Source organism: Dermacentor albipictus, chromosome 9, assembly GCF_038994185.2.
Source record: "Dermacentor albipictus isolate Rhodes 1998 colony chromosome 9, USDA_Dalb.pri_finalv2, whole genome shotgun sequence".
NCBI classification, from domain to species: Eukaryota; Metazoa; Arthropoda; class Arachnida; order Ixodida; family Ixodidae; genus Dermacentor; species Dermacentor albipictus.
The window spans coordinates 38,994,029-39,019,804 of NC_091829.1; the positions used below are offsets into that span (position 1 = coordinate 38,994,029).

The 25,776-nt window shown below is 46.7% G+C and overlaps 1 protein-coding gene across 6 annotated transcripts in view; it reads left to right on the forward strand.

Annotated features, from left to right (window-relative positions):
* The window catches only part of LOC135916518 (uncharacterized), a 137,628-nt gene that overhangs the window by 72,276 nt on the left and 39,576 nt on the right, over positions 1–25,776 (forward strand). Inside the window, exons 1-2 of one of the 6 annotated variants that reach the window (XM_065449917.2) lie at positions 23,935–24,112; positions 25,548–25,670. The exons of 4 other annotated variants lie outside the window; for them this stretch is intronic. In XM_065449917.2, coding sequence (XP_065305989.1) covers positions 25,662–25,670 — 9 coding nt within the window. In that variant the 5' untranslated portion in view covers positions 23,935–24,112; positions 25,548–25,661. Of the gene's footprint in view, positions 1–23,934; positions 24,113–25,547; positions 25,671–25,776 lie in introns of those variants that run through there. One more of the 6 variants, XM_065449916.2, reaches the window with a different exon arrangement.

Genomic DNA, 25,776 nt, shown 5'->3' on the forward strand with positions numbered 1-25,776 from the left:
TCGCGTGAATGGTATTTGCACTACGAACACCATTTGCGTTCTTTGCACTCCGAGGCGACTGATAACCTTTGCATACCGACTGTACGTTCATTGTCTTGTTTGCTTTAGGAATCCGTAGTACTCATCGATGTGTGTTTTGCTTCATTCTTTGGCACGCACTACTGTAGTTGGACTGGCGGCCGCGGCAACGCTATCTGTGCTGACAGCAGCGTACGTTATTCTTTGCTTTGCCACTGCAACGGCAGTAAACATGATCACAGGAGCTGTAGGAGATTTAGGAAGCGTGTATAGGAGCCCTTGTAGGCCGAAACAGCACTGAGGTGTCGAGCAAGAATACGAGGCGTTGCAGCAGTCACTTCGAATAAGCACGCGTCAAATCGATTTCTTTGAAGTACGACGTCACTCCTTCACAGCAGTTAATGTTGAATGAAAAAAAAAAACTGGCTGTGGCTTAGCTAAGGTTAAGCCCAGGATACGAAGCATACTAGCCTTTATTTTAACGCGACAGCGTTAAGGAGCTCGTGTCGCAGAAAAGCCGGTGTCGTCGGCGTCGGCTCAGGCGTGCGGCGCTTGCTCAGGCGCACATTTCGTTGTCGCGCCGAACGCTGCGTTGCTCGACGCTCACCGCGTCCGATGCGGGGCGCGTAGTCGCTGCGCCGTAGCAAAGCCACCTAGAAACAGTCTCTGTAGCACGCCGCAACCTTCGCTTCTCATTCCAACGAGCAGCTCTGTCTCCAGGAGGCATCTCACCTCGTGAGTGTCTAGCAGAGGCAAGCGCACGCCGCGACGCCGCGAGCGACGGCGCGAGTTGGAGCCCCGTTTCTCCTCTGTCGTGACGTCATGGTGTCACGTGGTCAGCCTTGAAGGCGACGGCGCGAGTTGGAGCCCCGTTTCTCCTCTGTCGTGACGTCACGGTGTCACGTGGTATTGAAGGCGTCACCGCCGCGCCTGAGGAGCTGGGTTGAGCTCTAGTAATATGCTTCGCATAAAAACATCTGTGGCAATCTAAAGTCAAATGCGAGAGGAATGCGCTACTAGCATGACGTCGCACCTCTTTACGGTCGCGGATCCGTGATCACCACATCGCAAAGTGTTGTTCAGGGGAGGTGTTCTGTAGGAGTCCACCTAGTGGACGGTCCATTTCGGCCGCTTCTGATTGGCTGAAGCCGCTCGTCTCCTCCTCGCTCGTACAACTGCATCCAATCAGCAGCGGCCGAAATACAGTCCACTAGGTGGACTCTTACAGAATACCCCCCCCCCCCCCCCCCCCGCTAGCATACTATGAGCAGGCCACCATCACTCTCGTAGCAGAGTCGCAGCACAGAGCAATATCTTATCCCAGCATCGTGTGCCAGGCTATTTCGGTGAGCTCCACATTGCCCCGGCTGCTTACCGCTTCGAACGCAAACGGAAACGCGCGCAAGCGTTGTAATAAGCGGCTTCAACGATAGACGTGCTATAGGAGCCACATGCACCATGGTTCATTCTAATATCCTAGCAGGCGATGCTCGGACACTATAGTCGGCATCAACTTGTGAATCACAAACGAACTCCACCCACAAAAACTCAGTGGACCTTCACTTCACCTCTGAAGAGGGCCGAGTCTGCTGCGGTCCACTCACAGCTTAGTGACTTTGCTCTTTCAATGTAAATTCTGGGCAAATAATAGAATGAAATCTTGGCTAATTATAAAATAAATGCATGGCTAACTATAGAACCTCGTTGTTTCGAACTTAATTAAGTAATTTGGCTGAGCAGTGATTTCGAGATCGCCTGTAAAATTTGCCCGATAGACCTTCAAGATTGATTCTGAAAGCAGTGAGGCAGACAGACTCGTGCGGAAAAGAACAGCTGGTCTAAACAGGCAATACACGTATGTGTCAATATGTCGGGGAAGTAAGCGAGCCTAATTAATTTGCATATAATTCTGCGTGGGCACCAGCTGGCTCGGCTCTCTTTCAGAGATGAAGCGAAAGGTGCACTGCGTTTTGGTGGGTGGAGGCTTGTAATTACTAAGTTGTCACCGACTGTAGGTTATCTTGCGCCACATGCACCTACCCTCGACACGCACCTACCCTCCGTGAGTATATTAAAATATTGGAGAGCTATCTGTACGTGCTCTTGCTCATCAATAACTCTGCCAGCTGCGTGCACACGGGAAGCTTCAGACACGATAACACGTACGAGTGCGAACAGCAAGTATAACTCAATGAATCAATCTTATTTTCATTTTGAAAAGCGGAGACAAGACTAAAAGCTGAAGTATACAGCTAGTCGGGGGTCCTGTCGCCATTTACAATGGACAGCAGGGCGTCGCAGAGTTTCCAAACAATACGTTCTCTCACAAACACGTAACAATCAAAAACGAAGCAATACTCGGACAGAATACACTTCAAGCAAACTTTTCATATACCACAGAATTACATAAAAGCGTATATCAATCAATCAATAAATCAATCAATAAATCAATCAATCAACGGAAAATGTATGACATTATTAGGAAATGTAATAAAGATACGCAACAAACTACATATACATTCATACATGCAAAAGCAGCATGTAGTGTAGATTGCACAATCTTCTCTCAGCTCGCAGCCAAATTTGACATTTTGCGTGACCACATCTCGGAGGCACATATGGCACACAGCAGGCTTCAGACAATAAATTTCAAGCACCAGTGCGAATACCAAGCATAGCTTGCTATCTCAAGTAAAATTCGGAAGCGCTTAGCGTGATGTGCCTAAGACCGACCTCTATGCATTTCGTATCATTGAACCTTTATCAGTGTGATGTATTGGACTAGTCGGGAATCTTCATGGGACTACGACTATAGCTCGGAAGCAGGACACGGGACAATATTACAACTGTCGAAGACAGGTCCTCAATGCCAACTGGTATGGCTTATTTGCGAAAGGCAGCTAGGTTGTCTCTGCTCTTGTTGTTGTAGCGGCATATAAATTGCCTTTCGTAAATAAACCACGCCCACTTGGCGGTCAGCGGTTGCTTTCATCAGTTGTAACCTTGTCCTGCGAGCTAAACACTGCAGTACCGCGCAGATAAAAGCTTCGTTGTTAAATGTTGTGAGTCTAGTCTTCGCTATTCCACCCGTCGTGGCAACGTACAGTGGATATGGCGCTGTGCTGCTAAGAACGAGGTCGCAGGTTCGTTTCCCGAGCGCGGCGCGCCGCCGCATGTCAGAGGAGGCTAAATGCAAAAAACGCTCGTTACTTGGATTTAGGTGCACGTTAAAGAACCTCAGGTGGTCGGAATGAATCCGGAGTCATCCACTACGGGCGTCTTTCGTAACACGCATTCCTTTGGGACGGTAAACCCTATGAATCAATCAATCAATCAATCAAATCGTCTTCGCAACAAACTCGAGAAAGCGGGAAATGAGCGAGAAAGTGAAGCACGCACAATAGTTTTGAAGTCGCCGTACGTCTTCGTCCCTTTGTTCCGGCGCCGTCCCGGTGACAGCGGCGGAATCTTTTACGAGCGCTCTCGAAGCGGCCTGGCCTGCCCGTCACGAGCTCATTTCTTTCTTGTGTAGCCGGTCGTTTCACGCGACAGTCGGCGACCTCGGCTCGGGCAGGCATCGCGGGTCCGCTTTCGCATCCTGCGGTGAAGCACTTACACGCGTCGCTCGCTGGCATTAAATTTTTAACGGCTGCTGCCGTCGGATAATGCGTACACACGCACACTTCTCGCGACGCCCTCACGCGTGCGCGGGTACACAACCTCCTCTCCCCTACTTCGGAAGCGGCGCTCAGTACGCGTCCTAGCGGATGGGACGCGCGTACGCCATGACTGTGCCCGATGCGCCATTGTTGCGCCATCCTGGAGAACCGGTGGGCAACCGCACCGCACGTATCGCTCTTATCTTTATGTGTTCCGTGGCTGCCTGTAACGAGCGGAGAAACGAGAAGGGTGAGTAGAAATGGCGCGAAGTGTCGTGTCAGGGTTCACACCATAAGTTTGCTGACGTCCGAGCTGTTGAGATACAGGTTCACGAATCGTCCGCCAACGTGTACGCGTTTAATGGTGGTGCAGGCTTTCTTTTTTTTTTAGAGCTCAGCTCTTAGGCGCCCGTTCATGCGGCGAGCGTCGGTGTTGTTCCTCGTAACCGAGAGAACGAACACAACGAAGGATGAAAGCGAACGCGGAGCGCAGTGGCAGATGAAAGATGGCGATAGCGAAGAGAGCGCGAGCAGGAAAGTGTAAGGGGAAGGGTGCGGCGAAACCGTGAGGTGAAAAGCGGAGGAGGAGGGTATGACGAAAACAAGAAAAGTTTAGTGCCGCGCAAGACTGGCCTTGCGGCGACGATGGCTACGAGGTGGAGCCAGAGTAGCGCGCGTCGTCTGTGTGGTAACCAACGCCTCCTATAATATACAATGCCTGGAACGTGAGCCGAAAACGCGCTGCCCTTCCCTCGCCTGTACTCTCCTCCTTTTGGTACGGTGGCGAGCGCCTCTTGCGGCCAGCCCTTGTAAACACGCCGGTGGCGCGGCTACCGGGAGCCAGCCGGGAGCGACGTCGGCAGCCAAGTGGCTGGCGCGTCGTGAGCTTTCGGCGGCGGCGGCAGTGGTTGCCATGGGGACCGGTACGGTGGCGCGCGCCGTCCTGCGGCGCATGGTCGCAAAACTCGGCAGAGAGCTCCCTATGGAAAAGAGAGCGACGTTCCAGGCATATAGCTATAGGAGGCGTTGGTGGTAACAAAGCGCTGCATGAGCGGAGGTCTGTCTGCGGCGGCTGCTGTGAATCGCACCGACGCGTCACTCACGCGCCGCCTCTCGCCATCTCCCGATTAACGAATCACTCGCGCCACACTTGGTTCGTTTACAATGTGCCGCACGAGTCACATTGTACGCGCCAGCCAGTATATCGCGAAATGAAAAAAAGTATACAGCTGCGCTCAAATTTCGCATTAGGGAGTATCTTAGTCATCGGTGAATTTTTCCCTGGCGACACTTGGCATGGGCGTGACCAGCTTTGGCAGACCATATGACATAAGTTACTGGAATAAAAAACAAAGTGACGTCCCTTCTCGTATCACTAAGTATGACGGGAGTTCAAAATAATTTTATAATTACAATCAGCGCCGTAGCGTTACAGTAGGATGTGCACGTAATTCATGTTTCAGAATTCGCACACGTTCTTGTTGCTGTGATCCATATTGTGACCGTGTTCCTGTGACGCTTGCGTGCATGTTCGCAATTTCTGTGTTCGAAACGCGGCACGAACGAGAGACGTCATTTATACACTCACGAGAACATTTTTGCATTGTTCTGGCAGGTCACTTGTTCTTCCTTTCCCTTTTATGCCCGCTTTCCCTTCCCCCACTGTAGGGTAGCAAACCGAATGCAACCTGGTAAACCTTCCTGCATTTCATCCTCTTGCTCTCAGGAACCTTTGTTTTTGTGTATGTTGCGTGAGCGTTTGTGAATATCAGATCTGTTGTCAGACTTTAATACGAATTATTATTTGAGGTAGGTCAGTATTTCTTGCCTCGTTGTACTTCGGACTTCTTTCCGCAATAAGAAATGCATGAACGACAGTGAAATCGAACCTCTGCCTTCGAGCACAGCGGCCCATTGCTCTAACTTCTATAGGCCACGATTGTGCGCATACTCATCTCCTGCAAACGTCGACTATAGCCTGCTGTAGCTCTTTGAGGCGTTTGGCACGTGTATCAGGTGCCAGTTTCTCGTGTTCTATTATGACAGCTCGCAACTCGCGTTGTTAAACTGCCTCCCTCCCCCCTTGCCTTCTCCAGCGTCGGCCCACAATCCCCAGTATTTCACTCGTAGCAGCTAGCGCTACGTGGAAACTATGAGACACTGTACCGCCTTCATGATCAATCAGTCATGAAAGGTATAGTCGCTGATGACTTCACAATCCCTGTTTCTCTCGATTACGCTCGTGCAGCATACCATATTAGAGGTTGGATTGCGCATCATTTTGACGAGACACACAGAAGAGAAACACACACCACAGAGCGCTAGGGTAGGGTGAACAGAAAGACAATTAAAAGGGCCCATTGAAGTTGAAATGAAACTTGCCAAGGTTGACGACTGGGCGTGTCGGTATAGCATATTAGAGGTTGGATTACAGAGGTGTTTCTTTTCTGTGTGTCTCGTCAAAATGTTGCGCAATCCAACCTCTAATATGCTATACCGACACGCCCAGTCGTCAACCTTGGCCAGTATACCTACGTAGAACCCAACAATCGGCATGTCGTAAGCTCGCTTCGAGCGACCAGAGTAGAAACCGTGCCGCCGAAGTCACGCGATCTTCGTCGCCGTCGCCCTGCTCCTGTCGTCACGCGCTCGCACGCGTCAGCGCATAGCTGTTCGCATTACACAAACACGTTGGTCAACTTCATAAACGCTTTGCATAATCTCAAACGATGCTGGGTAGCCAGCTGCCAGCAAAATGCTTCGCATAGCATCGATTCGGATAATGCCGTAAGATCTGCTTGAATTTTTTTCGACTACTCTTCGTTTCAAAACTCTTGCCTCATTTGGTGGACATCTGCCAAGCAAGAGGCGTATTCTGACCCTCTCAAGCATTTACATCTGCTTGAATACATATAATTTAAACAAATATATAAAGTATTCTGAAGCTGTCATCTCTTTACGAATCTCAGTTAAGACTGATTTGGTAAACGAAGCTTTTACAATTGGAAGAGGGTCCCCAAAAATTCGGCAGAACTCCTCTCAGGATGCCTGTCGACAATAAGGGGACTCACATTGAAGCAATGTAGTGACATACCGTATTGCCACAGCTGAAACGTGTCATATATAAGGTGTACAGCAGCCGGGCCTCTCTGTCGGGCCTCTCTGACATGCTGCATCCTATGGTGGCATGTCCATCCGTCCGTCCGTCCGTCCGTCCGTCCATCCATCCATCCATCATAAATAATCGATCTATCTATCCTAAATAATCGATCTATCTAATGTGTCTAGTTTCCTCTGATACATGCCAACTTGGGTAACTTGGTAATCCAGGGTCAAACGGTTGGAGCATAGGGCTGCTGTGCTGAGGGAACCGGTTTCAAAACCAACCGTCAGAGGGCCCACTAGGGTCACTGCGTATGTGACAAAGGGTATGTGCCGCTCTTCAGTGAACCTCTTCCACACAAACTTTAGAGTCACTGGGTATAATGGCCGAATGGGTAGAGCATCGGGCTACTGAGCTGAGGGAATCGGGTTCGAAGCCAACCGTCGAAACAGCTCGGGTCACCCAGAGTAACACTGAGTATGTGCCGCTATTCAATGCACTTCTTTCTCGCCAATTCGGGCATCTGGGTGTGTGCGATTATCCAGCGAGACAGTTACAGGCGTTGCCCATTTGACGGTAAGTTCGTGAGCCACTATCGTAATGTATACACGAGCAGGGCATCCACGCTTTTATTGAAATACATATGCTGCAGGGCAACCAGTACTTAAAAAAAAAGCGTTTTCGAGCTCTTCCTGCAATTTTTCTCAGGTAGACACCGCAGGTAGGCACCGCCGACGGCAGCAGTTCTCGGTGAAAATCTCACTGCGCAAAAAACAAGAAAGACATAACGAAAGAACAATCGCCTCTCGCCTTTCCTCAATCGGTCGTCGCTCCATTATAAAAACACCCGCAAAGTAAACAAGAGGAGTCGGGACAATGCTTCGAGGGTAAAATGTGATGAGCGGAGTGAAAGGTGCACCGGGGGTCGCATGGCTTCCTGCAGCCCTTATCTCTCGGCACAACTCGGCAGATTGCACAAGGGCTCTTGCGCGCTGTCGAGGTCCTTCCACACATTTCTTTTATTTTAACGGCCACAGTCGGTGTATCCGAGGGTGTGAGAAAAAGAAAATACAATGTTTGACGCAAGCGATAACAGCCGCGGAACCGGACACGACCGGTGTTCTTACTTGTGTGTCGTGCCAGACCGGTTTCCCCTGCACATTCACCCGAATGTTTCTCGCGAACGCAGCGGGACGATCGCGGCAGCATGTTTTGTGCTCACGCGCGCTCTTTCGACGCTGATTGCTTTATGTCGCGCGCGTTGTGTCGTTGACACTGTGGTTTTGTTTCACTCGGAACGCAAAGAATGAGCGATCCGGCTGGGAAAAACTGATGCTTCGAGTGTTTTGGCGTGCCCAAGTTCAAGACTATCGTAGGCAGGAAGTCAAGAGTTGCGGGTCCCTACAGAAATATTTTGAGTTGCAAGAGTAAATTTGGTTTTCTGCTATAACAACAAAAATCCACTCATGAGAAGCAACTTGGTGAGCCAGGAAAGACGCCAGAGCGACCAAAACGGACGCCGAGGCCTCGTTGAAGTTTCAGTGCCAGCTCAACGTGACGTAAATGGTTTTTGACGGCGTCAATTTGAAACAGGTTATTTGTTTTTTTTTTGTTTCTTTGTCGACGAAAATGTAGACTGTAGTCATACCTAGTTATATCCAAAACGGGATATAACGAAATAATTCTGGCTCTCCATACTTCGCTGTAAAAAGGTTTAACTATAGGTCCACTATAACGAGTTTCTATAGCTTTTAATGAGCCAGAGCAGCCCAAATGCGAAACAAATACGTTTACATCCATGACGTCACATTAACGGGACGGCGATGCAATTTCGTCGCGAAATAAAAAAAGAATGGAATTCGACGTTCGCTTTCTCTCCTACTATTTAGCACATTATCGCCAAAAAACGCAGATGGTCTTGAAATAGGGTATCAGCCTAAGCTTATTTAGCGCTCCTCTCTATAGCATCCATTCAAACGAATGGAAAATTCGGATCAAAATGATTAAATTTGTTCCTACACGCAGCGGTAGCAGGGAAGAAGTTTGGGCGTGTTGGTGGGATACATTCAGACAGGGATACATAGCGCAAAAAATGACACAGGTTGTGTCATACAGAAATATGTTCTGCTTGTCCCTGTGTCATTTTTTGCGCTATGTATCCCAGTCTGAACATAGCGGTAACCTAGTGGCTATGGCGTTACGCTGCTGAGCTCGAGGTCGTTGGTTCGATCACGGTCGCAGCGTCCGGGATCTGTAATTACTATAATTATTACTATAGCGGGAGCGTCACTGTAGGACTGAGGTCAGACGACCAGCGCTCAAAGCACGATCTTTTTCTAGAAACTGTCTGCTTTTCACCAGTCTCGCGAAACAAGTACGCGAAATCCGCAGCGAAATCCATTGCCGTTCCCTTTAAAGAGCCTCCCACCAGTTCTGGCCATTTTGAGCTGACAATGGTCTATTGTCAAGGTGCGCTAGAACGGACGCCACGGACTGTCTCTGAGCATTATATTCAGGACAGTCGCACAGAATGTGCTCTAGCGTCTCCTTGCAAGCACAGGCACTGTAAAGAGCGTTGTCGGCCATTCCAATGCGAAATGAGTAAGATTTCGTGAATGCCACCCCCTAGCCATAAGCGATAAAGCAGAGTGGCCTCTCTTCGGCGGAGTCCAGTTCACCATTCTCGCTTGAAACGACTTTCACATGTCGCCCACAGAAGACATCGCAGCTGATGGCGACGAAGGGACTTTTTGAAAGAGACTGGATTGGACAAGCGGCTGTGACAGTGATGTCACGTACCGCGCAAGAGCGATGGACCCTAACTGACGATGTGTGTGCTGTGCTATGTGCTCTCTCCCTTCCTCATCTTTCATCTCCCATCCCGCTCCCATGTGTAGGGTAGCAAACCGGTTGAGCTAAACTGGTTAACCTCCCTGCCTTTCCTTCGCCACTTTTTCCTTCCTTCCTTCCTTCCTTCCTTCCTTCCTTCCTTCCTTCCTTCCTTCCTTCCTTCCTTCCTTCCTTCCTTCCTTCCTTCCTTCCTTCCTTCCTTTGAGCTGACAAGCGCAGTGCATACAGTGCGCGCCAACGATCGTGTCTGCCGAGTATCAAAACCCATCTACTAAGTAATACATCGCTACGCGCCGCGAAAAGAGCTGAACCAAAATTATGGGGCTTTACGTGCCAAAACCACTTTCTGCTTATGAGGCACGCCGTAGTGGAGGACTCCAGAAATTCCGACCACCTGGGGTTCCTTAACGCGCGCCTAAATCTAAGTAGACGGGTGTTTTCGCATTTCGCCCCCATCGAAATTCGGACGCCGTGGCCGAGCCGAAATTTCAAATCGAACGCCACGCCGTTTTCCCTTCTCCTCGCGGGCGCCGCACTCCCAGCAGGAGAGGTGACGCGTATGCGCAATTTCGTGCTGTGACGTCGCTCAAGCGTGACTTCGAGAATTATTCGAGGCAACACCTGTTATTTGTGTAATGTGTTGCACCAATAGACTAATTAAAGTTTAGAGAAATAACAAAACGCACCAACCGAATGCCTGCGTGTTTGCTTTACTTCGTACCGTAGCAAGAGAGGTGTACTTCTGTTCCGTCTGCTTGTTGCCACGTCGTTCAGTCTCGCGCGCAGACACCGAAACTGTCACTTTCTTAAATGATATTGCGCGACATAAAAAAACGACACGGACGTGAGAGAAGACGACACACCAAGCGACACACATTTAAGCAATGGATTACCAACTTGCCCGGAATGCTGCTCTCATTAATGTCACTTTCTACCGTCGGATACAAACTAAAAGCTGAGTGCGGGAAGCATCTGTGACTTTCCTTGCGTTTTGTAGCTCGTTTTATGCAGGCGTGATTTACTCTCGGACGTACACTTTTGCGGCTGCTGAATATTTGACGACACAATCCTCGTAACGATGCTGAGCACACACCGCGCTTTCAATAATGACATTATGACTGTAGTTTACCACATCTTGGCAGTTCGTATCTTAGATTACTCAGATTGAACTCGGCTGCCGTTGTGGCCTTTTTTATTCGATGGGGGCGAAATGCGAAAACACCCGTGTGCTTAGATTTAGGTGCACGTTAAAGAACCCCAGGTGGTCGAAATTTCCGGAGTCCTCCACTACGGCGTGCCTCATAATCAGAAAGTGGTTTTGGCACGTAAAACCCCAAATATTATTAATTATTATTGTGGCCTTTGACGCAGTCAAGCAACATGGCTCCTGCACATCGAAACAATCCTCTCGATCAAACCCCCATTTTTTTTACATTTTTTTTTTTCTGGTGACCATGCTCTTAGTTCAGTGACTTGCTGTTAGAACACCCCTTGTGACTGCCTTTCATTTTCTGCGCATGCCCCCTCTTTTATATATACACACGATGTGGCAACGCAATTAAATGTTGTTGGAAGTCAGCGCTGTGTATGTCGTCTTCGCAGTCCTTGTCTTTCGCGCTGTACGTTATTTTTGACCACTAGATGTTTTCTTTCTCTCTTGTTGCTTTCTACCGTGTTCCAACGCGGGATCATGCTCTATGATTCGCTTGCCTTATACCACGTGTCCTCGTGCACCGCACGCAAAATCGTGCTCTGAGCGAAATGAGACAAACGCAACAGCCCGCGCGCGTCACCGTCAGCGGAAGTGTGCTGCGCAGCGAAAAAAGCGAGAAAACAAATTTAAAAAAAGGGGGTGGGGTTCGTGACGTATGCGTCCCGCGATCCTCCAGTTCCGGTATGGCAGAACGCAGGGCAGGAATTTCGCTTGCGGAGGTGAGACGGGCCAAGCGGAGAGAGCGTCCATGTTGGCGGTGAAGCTCGCCTCCTGAAATCATGGGTTCGCGGCACTGAAATATTTCTGTCTCGGCTACTGATAAGCCGATTTGAAAAATCCTTGCGTTCGAACGCTACCTAGAGAGCACCTAACAACTTCCAGCGTGTAACCGAAATTTTCCGCGTGGCCTGGTGAGGAGCCCTTTAAAGGAGCACCTAATGCATCTTCGCAACTACAGTAACCGGAGGTTTTTTTTTACTTCTCATCGCAAGCAATTAAGACAGCATACCTGTGCGACTTCGCTGGAGCACAGCGCGAAAAATAAAATAGATTCTGACGTTTTACGCGCCCAAGCCACAATCTACATTCTCATGGGGCACGCCGTACTAGTGGCGATCGCCAGAAATGAATAGGCTGATCGATCGACTGGCTTCAACTTGCACTCATAACGTCTCCGACTGCCCTGAAATTTTGTGAACGCTTGACGACGTTGGTCCGCCGAGTCGTCGCCACCTACTCGAGCAGCATCCAGACCAGCGCGTCGCAAATGGAACGTTCCCGACCACCCGCCGTGGTTGCTCAGTGGCTATGGTGTTAGGCTGCTGAGCACGAGGTCGCGGGATCGAATCCCGGCCACGGCGGCCGCATTTCGATGGGGGCGAAATGCGAAAACACCCGTGTACTTAGATTTAGGTGCACGTTAAAGAACCCCAGGTGGTCGAAATTTCCGGAGTCCCCCACTACGGCGTGCCTCATAATCAGAAAGTGGTTTTGGGACGTAAAACCCCATAATTTAATTTTTTTAACGTTCCCGCCCCGTTCGAGGCTTGCCTCGTCGCGCTATACAGCACAACTAATCAAGCCAAGGGTCAGCTGCATGAACCTGTGCGAACGTTCATGCCTGCAAGGATGTGTTGCCAGTCCATCGTGTACGTCTTGCGGTTGCCGAGAGACACTTCAGCACCTGATATTGGAGTGTGCCAGGCGCTTTCATTGCGCAGCGTATACGTCGCTGTAGTGAAAGGGTATCATCTCCTTGGCGTGCGGTGTACGACACTCGACGAATGTTTGTACCCGAGTGGTTGTAAGACTCGACGCGATGATCATCGCGTTCTCCTTATTTTTCTAGAGAGCGAGAGAGAGAGAGAGAAAGAGAATTTTTTTTTTACAGAAAGGCAGAGAGGTCGGCCTGAGCTATAACTTGCTCTTGCCCGCTACTCCACACTGGGGAAGAGGGACGGGGAGCAGTGGCGTAGCCAGAAATTTTGTTCGGGGGGGGCTACGCCACTGGCCCAATATATATATATATATATATATATATATATATATATATATATATATATATATATATATATATATATATATATATATATATGTACTATTGCAGCTCAGCTTCCTCCTTAAGAGGAAGCTTTAGCTCGGGTGCTCCTATTTAAGTACATGTAGAAGGGGAATTCGTTTTTCCCTGCAACCACTTCACCAAATTTGAGGAGGTTTGTTGCATTTAAAAGAAAAAGTTTAATTCTAGTGGCTACTGGCTTCGAATTTTTCATTTAGGTGGTCAATTATGTATTAAAAATTGGCCAACATTGAAAATTTTTCAGAAAACGAAACTATCAAGTTTAAAACTCAATGACTCAACAATGAAAAATGATATCACAATTTTGTGAGTTGCATCTAATAGTACATCTACAGCGGACGAAAAATATATGTTACACATGAATCTCAAAAAAATTTAGTATTGTGGAAATACGGCTTTTGCAGAACCCTTGTACACAACGTAACCAATTCACGTAAGATACAAATTAACACAGCAAACTTGTCCGCTTTGACTGTTATAATAAATGCCGCTTACAGAACCACAATATCTGTTCTTCATGCATAGCTATTAGATTGTAAACGTCGTGCTTCTATTTTTTCAAACTTTCGAATATTCCAAAATATTTTAAACAAAATTCAGGCCCTAAATCAAAGTTCTGTTTCCAACAGACACTAGGATTTAACTTTCTCTCTCAAATGCAACCAATTTCAATAAAAGCGATTAGCAGGATTATCTCAGAAAAGCGTTTCTGCGTTTTACAAGTATTTGAATAGGCCGTGTCGGATTGTGCCCGAGCTAAAGCTTCCTCTTAAACAATTTATCGAGGGATCAAATACATGAATAATAACTGCATTGTAATTGCCAAAGATGCTGCAAACGAATTCTTGAAAGCTACGCACTGTATATACAAGTAAAATATGTATTTTTTCATAAAATATTATACTCGTATGTACCAAAAATTGTGCCCAACATAACTGACGTCAATGCTTCCATGTTTTTCGTCTATTTATTAAGTAAAGAAAATATCACACGAACTTTAGAACTATATCAGTTCGAAACCAGGAAAGCAGTGCATGCCGCTGATATGAAAAATTAAAAGGCAATGAACTGAACAAGTTGAGGACAAATATGTTAATGAAACTTTGTCATTCAAGAACCATGCTTACATTCTTGTATATATGCAATGGCCAGTGAGAAATCTCAATGACGCTGTCGTTCGTTCCAATGTATTACGCAGGAGTAGCTGTCCCTTGTCGTGTATCGTGAGTAATTGCACCGAAGTTATAGTCGCGACAGAGAGCACGTATAAAAAGCAGGAGTTCTGCAAGATATATGAGGGCAAGTCAAATGAATGAGCCAACAACGGGGTACATTATTTAAAAGTAGTCTTCATGAGAATATAGACATTTGTCCCATTGACTAACGAGTTGCGGGATTCCCGTCTTATAAAACTCTTTGTGTTGCTGCTGCAAAAATCTGTATCTGGTTCCCTTGAGCTGTTTTTTCGGTTGCCCCAAAATGTAGAAGTCGCAAGGTGACAGGTCTGAGCTGTATGGCGGATGTTGCAGTGTTTCCCACTTGAACTTTGACAGTTTTGTATTAACCACATAAGCGACGTGGGGACAGGCATTGTCGTGGAACAAGATGACCCCATTCGTCAATTTTCCACGTTGTTCGTTCTTGATTGCGACACGCTGCCGTTCTGGCGTTTCACAATATCGGAAACACTTGATAGCCTCTCAAGATTTAATAATAATAATATTTGGGGTTTTACGTGCCAAAACCACTTTCTGATTATGAGGCACGCCGTAGTGGAGGACTCCGGAAATTTTGACCACCTGGGGTTCTTTAACGTGCACCTAAATCTAAGCACACGGGTGTTTTCGCATTTCGCCCCCATCGAAATGCGGCCGCCGTGGCCGGGATTCGATCCCGCGACCTCGTGCTCAGCAGCCCAACACCATAGCCACTGAGCAACCACGGCGGGTTCTCAAGATTTAGCAAATTCTATCAGTAATGGACCCTGTCGATCGAAAAAAAAAGTCAACAACACCTTTCCAGCGGAAATGATGGCCTATACGTTCTTTGGGCGTGGTAAATTCGAATGTTTCCACTGTAAGCTTTGCCGTCGTGTTTCAGGCTCGTAGTAATGTCACCAAGGTTCGTCCCCGATCACAGTTGCAAACAAGAAGTCATCATGCTCATTGTGATACCCAATCAGATGAGTCAAGGCAGCGCGAAACTTCTCCGTCTTCTCGCGATGGATAAAAATCTTGGGGATCCATTGCGCACCTAAGAGCCGATAACTGAGAAGCTCATGAATTATGGCGTGAACCGAACCGTGACTGATGTTCAGACGGTCTGCCAGTTCATCGATGCTTATCCTCCGTTCTTGTTTCAGCAGCTCATGAACCTTTGAAATTGTGTGGGGGGTGATTGCCAGATGGTTTTGGCCCGGTCTTGCAATGTCTTTGCAACGTCCTTTGAACCGTTTGCTCCAACGCTTCACAGTGGTCAATGAAATGCAGTGTTCAACGTACACGGCAGTCATATGGTGATTAATTTCTGTTTTGGAAACACCTTCAGCTGCCAAAGACTTCGCGACACCGAGCTGTTCAACTTTTGAAGTGTCCATTATGTGACGCAACCATATTCAACCCAATGTATGAGAGCATTAAAGAACATTTATCTTCACACCTGGTGTCACTTTTGTAAATGAGACATGCCGTTTTTCTGCGCGCATGCCTCGCAGATAATGAACCGAACCATTATTGCGCGGTTAGGGTAGGCTCACTTTCATTTGACTCGCCCTCGTACATTAGAAATGCAACGATACAATGAGATATGCAAATGCGAAAATACGGCTTGATAAAGGACAAAAAAGTGTCACTGGAAACAAAGTTCACTGCATGTATACACAATACCTCGCAACAATATATTTAAGTATACGTATAAGTCTCCAATGAGTCTATGTATGTAAGAAGAAGTAACTGTATATAATGCGTCAAACAAGGCAAATAAACATGTTGCACAATCATAGATTCACAGAATCCTAGATTCCGCCCCCATTCCATCCACTCCCCCCGATGTATTGCACGCGGCGGAAGGCGGCGCGCTTGCTCCCCGCTTTTCTCCTTTGCACACACAAGACTGAGCCACCATCGTCGGCTCACCTATTCAACCTCCCCTCCTACGCTTTCACTCGCACATACAGCATGCAGCACGTGGTCACGATGTTATCACCCTTGGACTTTATACGAAACATGAGGGCGATGGTAGGAATGCGCCTGGAGTGTCCATATAATTGCTTTCGCAATAATACAATACACGTATCCGGCAACTGAAGCGTCCCGTCGCCCATTACATTCCGCAAAAGAAGTATAAAAATCGAACTTTCACCATGCGACAGCTCACTGCGCCGCAACAATGTATTTTTTTTCTGTGAGGCGGAGGCACCAAAATGAAAAAAAAAACGCATAGGAAAGTATGTTGGCCAGAATCTGTTGGCCAGAATGGGGCTACGGAAGGAATACCGAAGAAAACATGAGACGCTTGGTCCACTGAAAACCATACGCATACTGCTCAGTATCCTACAGCGGCGAAACAAGACTTTCCGGAAAGGTTCCGCTCAAGGAATGCGGTGTAATCCTTCGAGTCCCCATAGTGATGGCGGCGAGCGACCATTGTTTTTTTTTTTCTCGTCTGCTAGCCAGAAAGCGTCCAAAACCCTGTCCGGTGAAAATCCACTCGGCCAGAGCAAACCGAACGCGCACCGAAGTGCACCGCACGGTGGTCGGGGCCACACGAGAAAAACGTTTGCGCTCTGGCTGGCTCTGGCAGCCCGCGGGTAGGGTAGCCAGAACAAAAAAAAAATTGAAGACGCTCAATGTGTCCTCGCGAATAAAAGTCAAAGTAGAAAAAATAAATAAGAACGTAGTTACTTTGGCTGGCTTTAGTGTCTTGACATGGATGTTCTGGCGTAGGTTTAAAAAAATGTTGATATTTTTTTATGTGACATGACGGCACAAATGAACCACCCCAACGCTTCGTCTCATTGGATCTCGCTGCCTGCTTTGTCAACTCGTCTGCTAGTGTGTTGATTTGGCTTGTCTCGTTGTACGTTCCGATGTAAGACTTTAAAAAAGTCAATAGACCTTTGGCGTCAAATGTTTATAATAACATTAAACCCACAAAGTTCCGCAATTGAAAATCTAAAGCACAACTTTGGAAATGTCAATGCACCTTTCACATCAAGAGCTTATGAGATTTATACCCATAAAGTTTCGCAATTGATATCCATGCGCTCCATAGATTCCGTGGCCTCAGTGAGATGCCGCGGCTAGCCCGCTCACCATCAAAGCGCCCTTGAAACTTTGTGCTCGGATGGGAGTGCTTGGCGTTATGTGACTCCCGGTGTATGGGCATTGCCACGAAATCCAGCCCGAGTTTGCAATCTTCGCGGTTAAATGTCTTTTCGAGCGTCTAAAAGACATTCTAGACAAAATCCAGAGTGATTTTCGGCGCCGGGGGTCGCGTTGGTCGGCGGTGCGTGGACAGCACGAAAAAATTTCGGGGGGGGCTGAAGCCCCATAAGCCCCCCCCCCCCCTGGCTACGCCCCTGACGGGGAGGGAAAGGGCTGATGAATGATGATGGTATGTACTTTTTTAGAAGTAACCAACTGAAGTTCACGTGTGTAGCTTATTACTGTTTTTTCAATGACAAGACCTGAAACATTATTCCTTCTGTTTTTCTTTTTTAGTAGCGTACGTGGCGTGATATGTGTGTCGTGCTTTATTCTGACATTTGTCGTCTTTTGCTGTATCTTCCATTTCTATGTCTCTGTCTCCTCCTTTCTGAAGTATAGGCGGCACCGCGCCCCTTCCGGTGGCAATTGCCAGCTTTCTCCTCGCTTGCCCTTTCCTGTCAATAATAATAATGACACGTGTACTTATCTTTATCGGGCGACCACGTTTGGCCGCCTAACAAATGTTATCGTGCACCGCAGGACGCGCCTGCATGTAAAAGAAGTTTCTGGAATGTTATCGATGGTTCCCTCCACTGTCTTTCACCGCAACATCTGTAATCTGATTGCATGTATGCGCGACGCGAATAGTGTAGAACTTTGTGGAAGGCACGCGGGTCTCAACGGTTAATCTGGAACATTCCACGACTGATCTATAAAAGCCGACGCGCTGGACCCGCTGATCAGATTTTCGACGATCGCCGACCGTGTTCGCCGCTATCGTTGTGCTATAAGTGTAGCCTGTTATGTGGGCAGAGGTTCGCCCAATAAAAGTTCGTTTTGTCTTTCACAGTATTGCTACTGTGTTCTTAACGTCACCACCACGTGACAATAATAATAATAACAATAACAACAACAACAATAATAATAATAATAATAATAATAAAGTGGGCAACTCCAGATCAATTTGTACCACCTAGGCTCCTTTAACCCGCACTTACATCCAAAGCAAACGAGCATTTTTGCATTTGGCCTCCATCGAAGCGCCGCCGGCATCGCACCTGCTACCTTCGACATCAGCAGTGCATGCAACGTCATGGCCGCTGAGATACCGCGACGGGCTGATTTCCAGTAATGCTGTTCATTTCGAACACTTCGATTACGGATTTCAGTCGCTCGTAATTAAACCACACACTTTAAATCATTGCCCGCCCATATAACGGTTTGTATAATACGTACGTGCTTAAGAAATATTTAGCAAAAGCCGTAGTTGTTTGACGCACCTGCTACTTTGCGTGCACACTGGTCGTAATGTTTTCCTCATAGAACAAAAAAAAAAACCTTTTTTTCCCATTTACGGCAAATTTGAAATCTCACGGGCGCGAAGACATATACTGTGGTGCCACCTGCATACTGTGCTGTGCTGCCAGCGCCTGAATTACGTAACTTTTTCGCATATTCTTCTTTTTTTTTCCGGCGACTTTGCTGTCGTGGATTTCATTTGCTTTAATAGATATGCTGAATAACTTTGCCCGAGGCAAGTACACGTCTGGTAAATATGGCGCCTTGCGGCGCGCCATCTTTGGACACCTTTAAAGCTTTTTCAAAAGTACAGCAGGATTTCGTAAAACACGACGCAGCATTCGTGAACTCGCAGAACTAGCCCAGATTCGTTAACTTACGGAAAATTTTGGGAGTGCTGGAAATCGTACCCCTAAAATATGGCCTCCATTATCACGCCATGTAAGATCGGTGCTACTTTCGGGTCTCTCGGGAAAGCGGGGAAACTTTGTATACGGGCTGACCATTTCTAAGTCTTCCAGAATTTTAAGAACCGCCTGCAGCAAATAGCATATAACTCTTGTTATTGCGTTGGTTTATTCATAGAGGCGGATATTACCAGCACGATAAATTGAAGGGCATATTCAACTAATTAACAAAATTCACTGTTTACCTTCCTGATTACATTACGGCACATCTGAAGGTAATTCCTCTAAATTACCGTCAGACTAGAAATTACCTAAAATTATACCAATACATAAATCCGTAGATAAAGATATGGTATCAAATTATAGGCCTATATCTCTTACAAGTACATCGTGCAAACTTCTTGACCATATTTTTAAACACATCACACTTTTCCTTGAACGACTAAACTTTCTTTCTCCGAACCAGCATGGATTTCGAAATGGTTTATCAACTACTACACAATTGATCGAAGTTGTACATGACCTTGCTTATAGCCTGAATAACCGAAGTCAAACGGATATAGTTCTACTAGATTTCTCAAAAGCCTTTGATAGCGTAAGCCATGACAAATTATCAAACTAGAAGCCGTTTGGGCAATAGCCCAATTCCAGGACTTTTTGCTTAATCGGAAACAATTTGTATTCTTTGAGCACGTTACATCACAAGTTATTCCTGTGTCATCGCGTGTACTACAAGGATAGTCCTTGGGCCGTTGTTATTCTTAATCTACATTAATGACATCGCAACGAGAATCGACTCCAGCGTTAAACTTTTTGCCGATGACTGTTATTTACCGGGAAATCAAGTCATGCAGACCACCTTGTCCTGAGCGCATGCCTCAACACAATATCTGAGTGGTGCGAGCTATGGCTGATGACAACGTAAAAATATCCGCCGTAATTACCATCACTAAAAAAAAGAGATCCAACTTCGCTTATGCAGTCAATGGCAGCGTTCTGACTAAAGTTAACGACATTTACCGCAGCCCTTAAGTGGACCCCGCACATCGTAACTATATATTACCGCAGCAGCACTACGTAAGTTATTTTTTCTTAAAAGGTACCTAAAACTAACGCCTACTCCAATCAATCTGCTCGCCTATGAGACATTCGTAATGCCGACAGGCGCACAAAATCACCCTCTAACCTTCTTACCGCATCTAATCTAAGAACGCTAGCAGATAGAGCGAAAGAAGCCCGCCTCAAATTGTTACTCCAGATACTTCACAACAATCTCAAGATAGACGCGTCCGAATACGCTTCATTTTCCAACACTCGACCTACACGTCAATGCCGTGCATACAGACTAATTGAATATTCATATAGTAATGAAACATTATTTCTTTCCGCTTGCCATAAGAGAACGGAAACAACTGCACCCATTTATCACAAACACCAAATCGTTCTTGAAATTCGCTAAATTGTAGGCAACAAAAACTAGATTTTTTTTTGAAATTGTTACTTTATGGTATCAATACTGCTAAACTTTAGTAACACTAAAGTAACGTTGACTGTCTGTATTCGTGTAACCAGTATGTGTTGTTGTAATGCATTACTGTAACCTCTTATTTCCTACACTTGTTTACATATTTGATCGGTTTGTAAACGTTTCACATATTGCATCGCCCTCCTGCTATGCTCTCAGCTGAGAGCATCATTATTGAAAATAAATAAATAAATAAATAAATAAATAAATAAATAAATAAATAAATAAATAAATAAATGTTGCAACCTCTCAGGTACAATTCGTAAATTGTAATACGTATCCACTTAAATTTGACAGGGACGTATTATTGGACGATCACTCTCGGCAATAGTATCGCAACACTATTGCAAATACTAGTGCAAATACTATCGCCGTCACGTGGCGTGACGTAATCGGCTCATCCGGTTTCGCTCAACCAGCCAATGAGCGCGCATCGAGTGATATCGCCGCAAGCGATCGTTCGAGAATACGTCCCCAGGATTGTAACAGTTTCGAGATATTTAAGAAAGCGTGGTGTGAAATGCATGGGTGTTGCAGTTTTGTGCTTCAATGCATAAACGAGCGTGTTAAAAAAAGTGGAACAGTGCATTTGTAGGGCGAGTTTGATGGAGCAAATCTCCACACTGGCGTCATCCTGCGAATTCATTCCAGTTAGATCGCCTCTCAAGCTCACCGGCTACGATTCGTAAATTGTAATATGTGCCGTTGATAAATATGTGTTTCTTTTTCTCGTGTAAGTAATGTCTGCCTCTCTGAATAATCCAGCTCAGAGACTAGAATTATGTGCAACAGACAATTTTCAAAAATTCCAGGAAACTTAAAAATGATCACCCCGTATAATATCAAGGTAGAAAACAAGAATCTTAAAGTTCTCATTTAGGCACTTATTAACCCTCGTATACTTCAAAATTTACATGAACGTCGCCCTTAACATGCCGCTCATTTACTCTAAACATAAACTCAGTGAATGTTCTGGTTTTTCAGGAAAATGTGAAAACCTGCTTATAACGTTTTCCGGGGGAGGGGGGGGGGGGCGCCTTTTAGTCGCACCTGTATATAGCGTCGTTGAGAAAACAAAACAAAAACGCACTTATCATTGCTATATTGCGCAAATTTCGCAATAAGATCACATAATGTATTCTGAAACGTTCAATATGTTACACCTGGCACTGTTATTTGCTTCGTTATAGTTACAGTAAATCGAAGTTTCGGTTTGATCAGTTCACGGGGACGCACCATCAAAAAGAGAAATGTAAAACCGAGCTGAAAGCGAATATGCCTCCTTTATTAGACGCTTGCCGCGTGGTCCGGTAAACTCGGCTCCGTGCCCTCTCCATTTTCTATTGGATGGATGGATGGATGGATGGATGATTGTGGCTCAACCCTTTGAATCGGGCGGCGGCGACGCGCGCCACTTAGCCTTTAATCGTTCTATATGCATGCATACCTATGTATTTACTCCTTTACTTTTGCGTTGATATTGTCCACCAATCAGATAGCCTCCGTTTAGTTATTTCTACCTGTTCAAAGTCTATTCTACTTTCACTGTCTTTAAAACCCAAGGCTTTGAATAGTTCCCCGTTAGATTCACCTGCAGGGTGAAGTTGTTTACAAGCAAGTATCAGGTGTTCCGCCGTTTCCTCCTCCTCTCTACACGCCTCGCATACCAAATCTATCTCCTGGTATCTGGCTCGGTGCGTTTTAGTCCTCAGTACACCTGTCCTGGCTTCGAACAACAATGAGCTTCCCTTAGAGTTATCGTAAATATTTTCTTTGGTATATATTTCTTGCTTAAACGTCCTGTATGTCTCCAATGCCGCTTTGGTTTGCATCTCTGTACTCCACATACCCCTCTCTGCCTCCTTAACCTTTTTCTTGACAGATGATTCCTTACTTGTTCCCCCGCTACTGCCCAAGTATTTGCTTGTCAATTTTCTAGTTCGCTTCCTCCACCTCGTGTCAACATTCCTCGTGTATAAGTAACTGAAAACCTTCCTAGCCCACCGAATTTCCCCCATTTTTCTCAATCGCTCCTCAAAGGCTATCTTGCTACTAGCCTCTCTGCCCTCGAAAGAAGACCATCCCATATCCCCCTGCACTCCAAGATTTGGTGTCTTGCCATGTGCTCCCAGAGCGAGCCTACCCACCCCACGTTGCCTAATTTCCAACTGTTGCCGGGTCTCTGTTCTAATACATAGAACCGCACTGGCAAAAGTCAGGCCTGGTACCATTACCCCCTTCCATATCCCTCGTACTACCTCGTACCTATTGTAGTTCCACAGTGCCCTACTCTTCATAATCGCTGCACTTCTGTTACCTTTAGTCGTTAGATATTTTTCGTACTCTGTCAGATACTCAATGCCATTATTTATCCACACCCCAAGGTACTTGTATTTATCGACTATCTCCAGCGTGGCCTCCTGTGTCTTATGCTCGCCGCAACTGTTATCATTAAAAATCATGACTGCTGATTTTTCTTTGCTAAACTTCAAGCCTAATCTGTCTCCTTCTGTACCACATATGTCCATTAATTCCTGCAGATCTTCTGCATTGTCAGCCATTAATACAATATCATCCGCGTACATCAGTCCTGGTAATGACTGTTCAATCAATTTTCCTTGCTTGAGAAATGATAGGTTGAAGCCGAGTCCGCTTTGCTGTATTTTGGCCTCTAGACCTTGTAGGTACAGCATAAACATCAGAGGCGACAATGGGCACCCCTGCCTAAGCCCCCGCGGAATCATTACAGGCTCCGAAACCTGCTTTTCCCATTGTATAATCACCCGGTTACCTTTATAGATATCTTTTAAGAAATTGGTTACTCCATCTTGCACTCCTAAAGTTTCCAGAATGCCCCACAAGCCCTCTTGAAGTACACTGTCATAGGCTCCCTTGATGTCCAAAAAAGCCAGCCATAGGGGTCTGTGTTCCTTTTCAGCTATTTCAATGCACTGTGCTAGCGAGAAACCTATTTTCCGCGAAAATGAGCGTCGCTTGTGGCGGACGTCTGCAACCTAGATCACATGCTGCGGCCTCTGAGATTACCACGGCACCTGTTACCGTCTCGGAGGCAGCAGGCGCGGCGCGCGGCGGCACGGTTGCGGAGCAGACGACGTCGGCTGCGGGAAGCGCGTTGCGCGGAGCCGAGCAGACGACAGGCTATGCTAAATTTTTTGTTTGAATGTTGGAATAAGAGAACGAAATCTCCTCTTGTGTTAGGAAATGCCATGAAACATGTTTTTAAGTTTTAGAGAGTGGTTTGCACAGCTCTTAAATGCGCGTTACCAATATTGTGTCAACAGTTGGAGTTAGCAGACGTACATGTTGCCTTGCATCAGTTTGTGAAAGGTTTCGAGTTGACAGACGTACTTCGTCACAGGATTTTAGTTGAATGCCGGCCCTTTAAGCTCGTAATTCCAGCGCCTTTTATCTGTCATTAATCCATCAATTGAAGACCTCCTAAATGTGAATCCTTCTACCCGTGGTGTCCAACAAAGACTGCAGTCATGCCTTATCGCTGTGTGCCAAAATGTAAGTCAAGCACTCAATGCCGACGTCCCGGCGTATCGTTTCATGAAATACCGGTCGACAGCAGTTTGCGCGAAAGATGGCTTGAGGCTATTCGAAGGGAGAAGTGGTTGCCCGCGACACTAACTTCAAACTGCTCGGTAGTTTGCAGTTTGCCCTTTCGGGAGTGTGATTTCAGAGAAAGCTGCAAAATACGATGTCGACTTAAGCCTGGAGCGATCCCCAGCTTGTTTAGCGAGCACTTTTCGAGAGAGCCAGACGCCGGGTGCGTCATAGCCGGAAAACGCAAGCGAGATTCGTCGCCCACAGGCGCGCTTGGCTGCATGCTACTTTCCGAAAGCAAAGTACTGTGCTCGCAGCCACACGATGGACAGTCAGCCGAGACAAACTTGAACGAGGACCCTTCTGGAACTGCCACAGAATTTTGCCCAGTAGCTGTTTCCGGCTGCATTTTGGAACTTGTCCAGCGAAACCAAGTACAACCCACTATGAGAAACTTTCTGTTTGGCGTGGCAGCCAGCAAAGATACACTAAACGAGGACTCGGCGCCTAATCGGTGTAGTAGAGCCTAATCGGCTGTGCTTCTCCGATTGGTTCCTTGCCATCTGGTGGTTTGCAGGCTAACCCAGAAAACAATGGAACACATTTTTCAGAGCCTGCTGCAGGGGAGGACATCAACGCACAAACAGAAGACCAAAGTGCTCTAACAGATTTGGTTAAGGTTACATGTAAGAAAAAAAGGCAACCAACAAAGGAAGGCTTTGCGCTCGTTAAGACGCAAACAATATGGGACTCAAACACGTACGTCAAACGTGTTTGTAGAAGTGATGGCGACGAAAAGAATGTGTGCTGTGAGCAGATAATGATAAACTGCACAGAACTGTAGACACCTACAAAGAACTTCGAAAATTGAAAGAAGAGCGCTACGTCTCAGTGTTTCTGGAGGGTGTGGCAGATGCCGAGGAGGGAACAGCAAAAGCAGTGCTGCTTCTCGACCAAGTAAATTATAAAAACGCCACGCTAGTCGGAAATAACAATCAGGCATGGCATCGTGACGCGACACCTCTCAACAAAAGCCTACGAATACTTGAGGTGTGAAGAGCTTCTCAAGCTACCTTGCAGAACAATGGTACAAAAATACTTCAGTACTACGTCTGGTGAAGTCAGTTTCAGCGAGTAGGTTTGCTCCCACCGGGAAGCAGAGCTTGAGAATCTGGACACACCACAGTCAAAAGTATGCAGCCTTTTTGTTGACAAGATAACAAAAGCTGCTTTACCACAAGCAAAGGGACGCGTTCGTTGGTAATGTCGACCTAGGTCCTGACCTCGAGTACCTTACTCCTGCAAGGTGAACATCTGGTGAATGCACTGCCGTATTTTCTGCTTTGTGGTCTGCAGTCGAAATATGAGATCCGTGTTGGTTATTTCTTCACCAAAGGTTGCACTGGGGACCGTCTCGCCGTCGTCAAAACAGCCAGCATTGGTGGCTGTCCTGATGGCTGGTGCATTGGCGGAGGCACAGAGATCACAAGCTAAAACGTAAAGGCCATCTATGCCCCAGGTATTGCCAATCGATCACTTTCAACAGAGTAGTACTATGTAATTAATAAGATGTTTCGTAATGATGATGCATGAGTGCAAAAACTTGTCACCCTCCCGCAATGAAA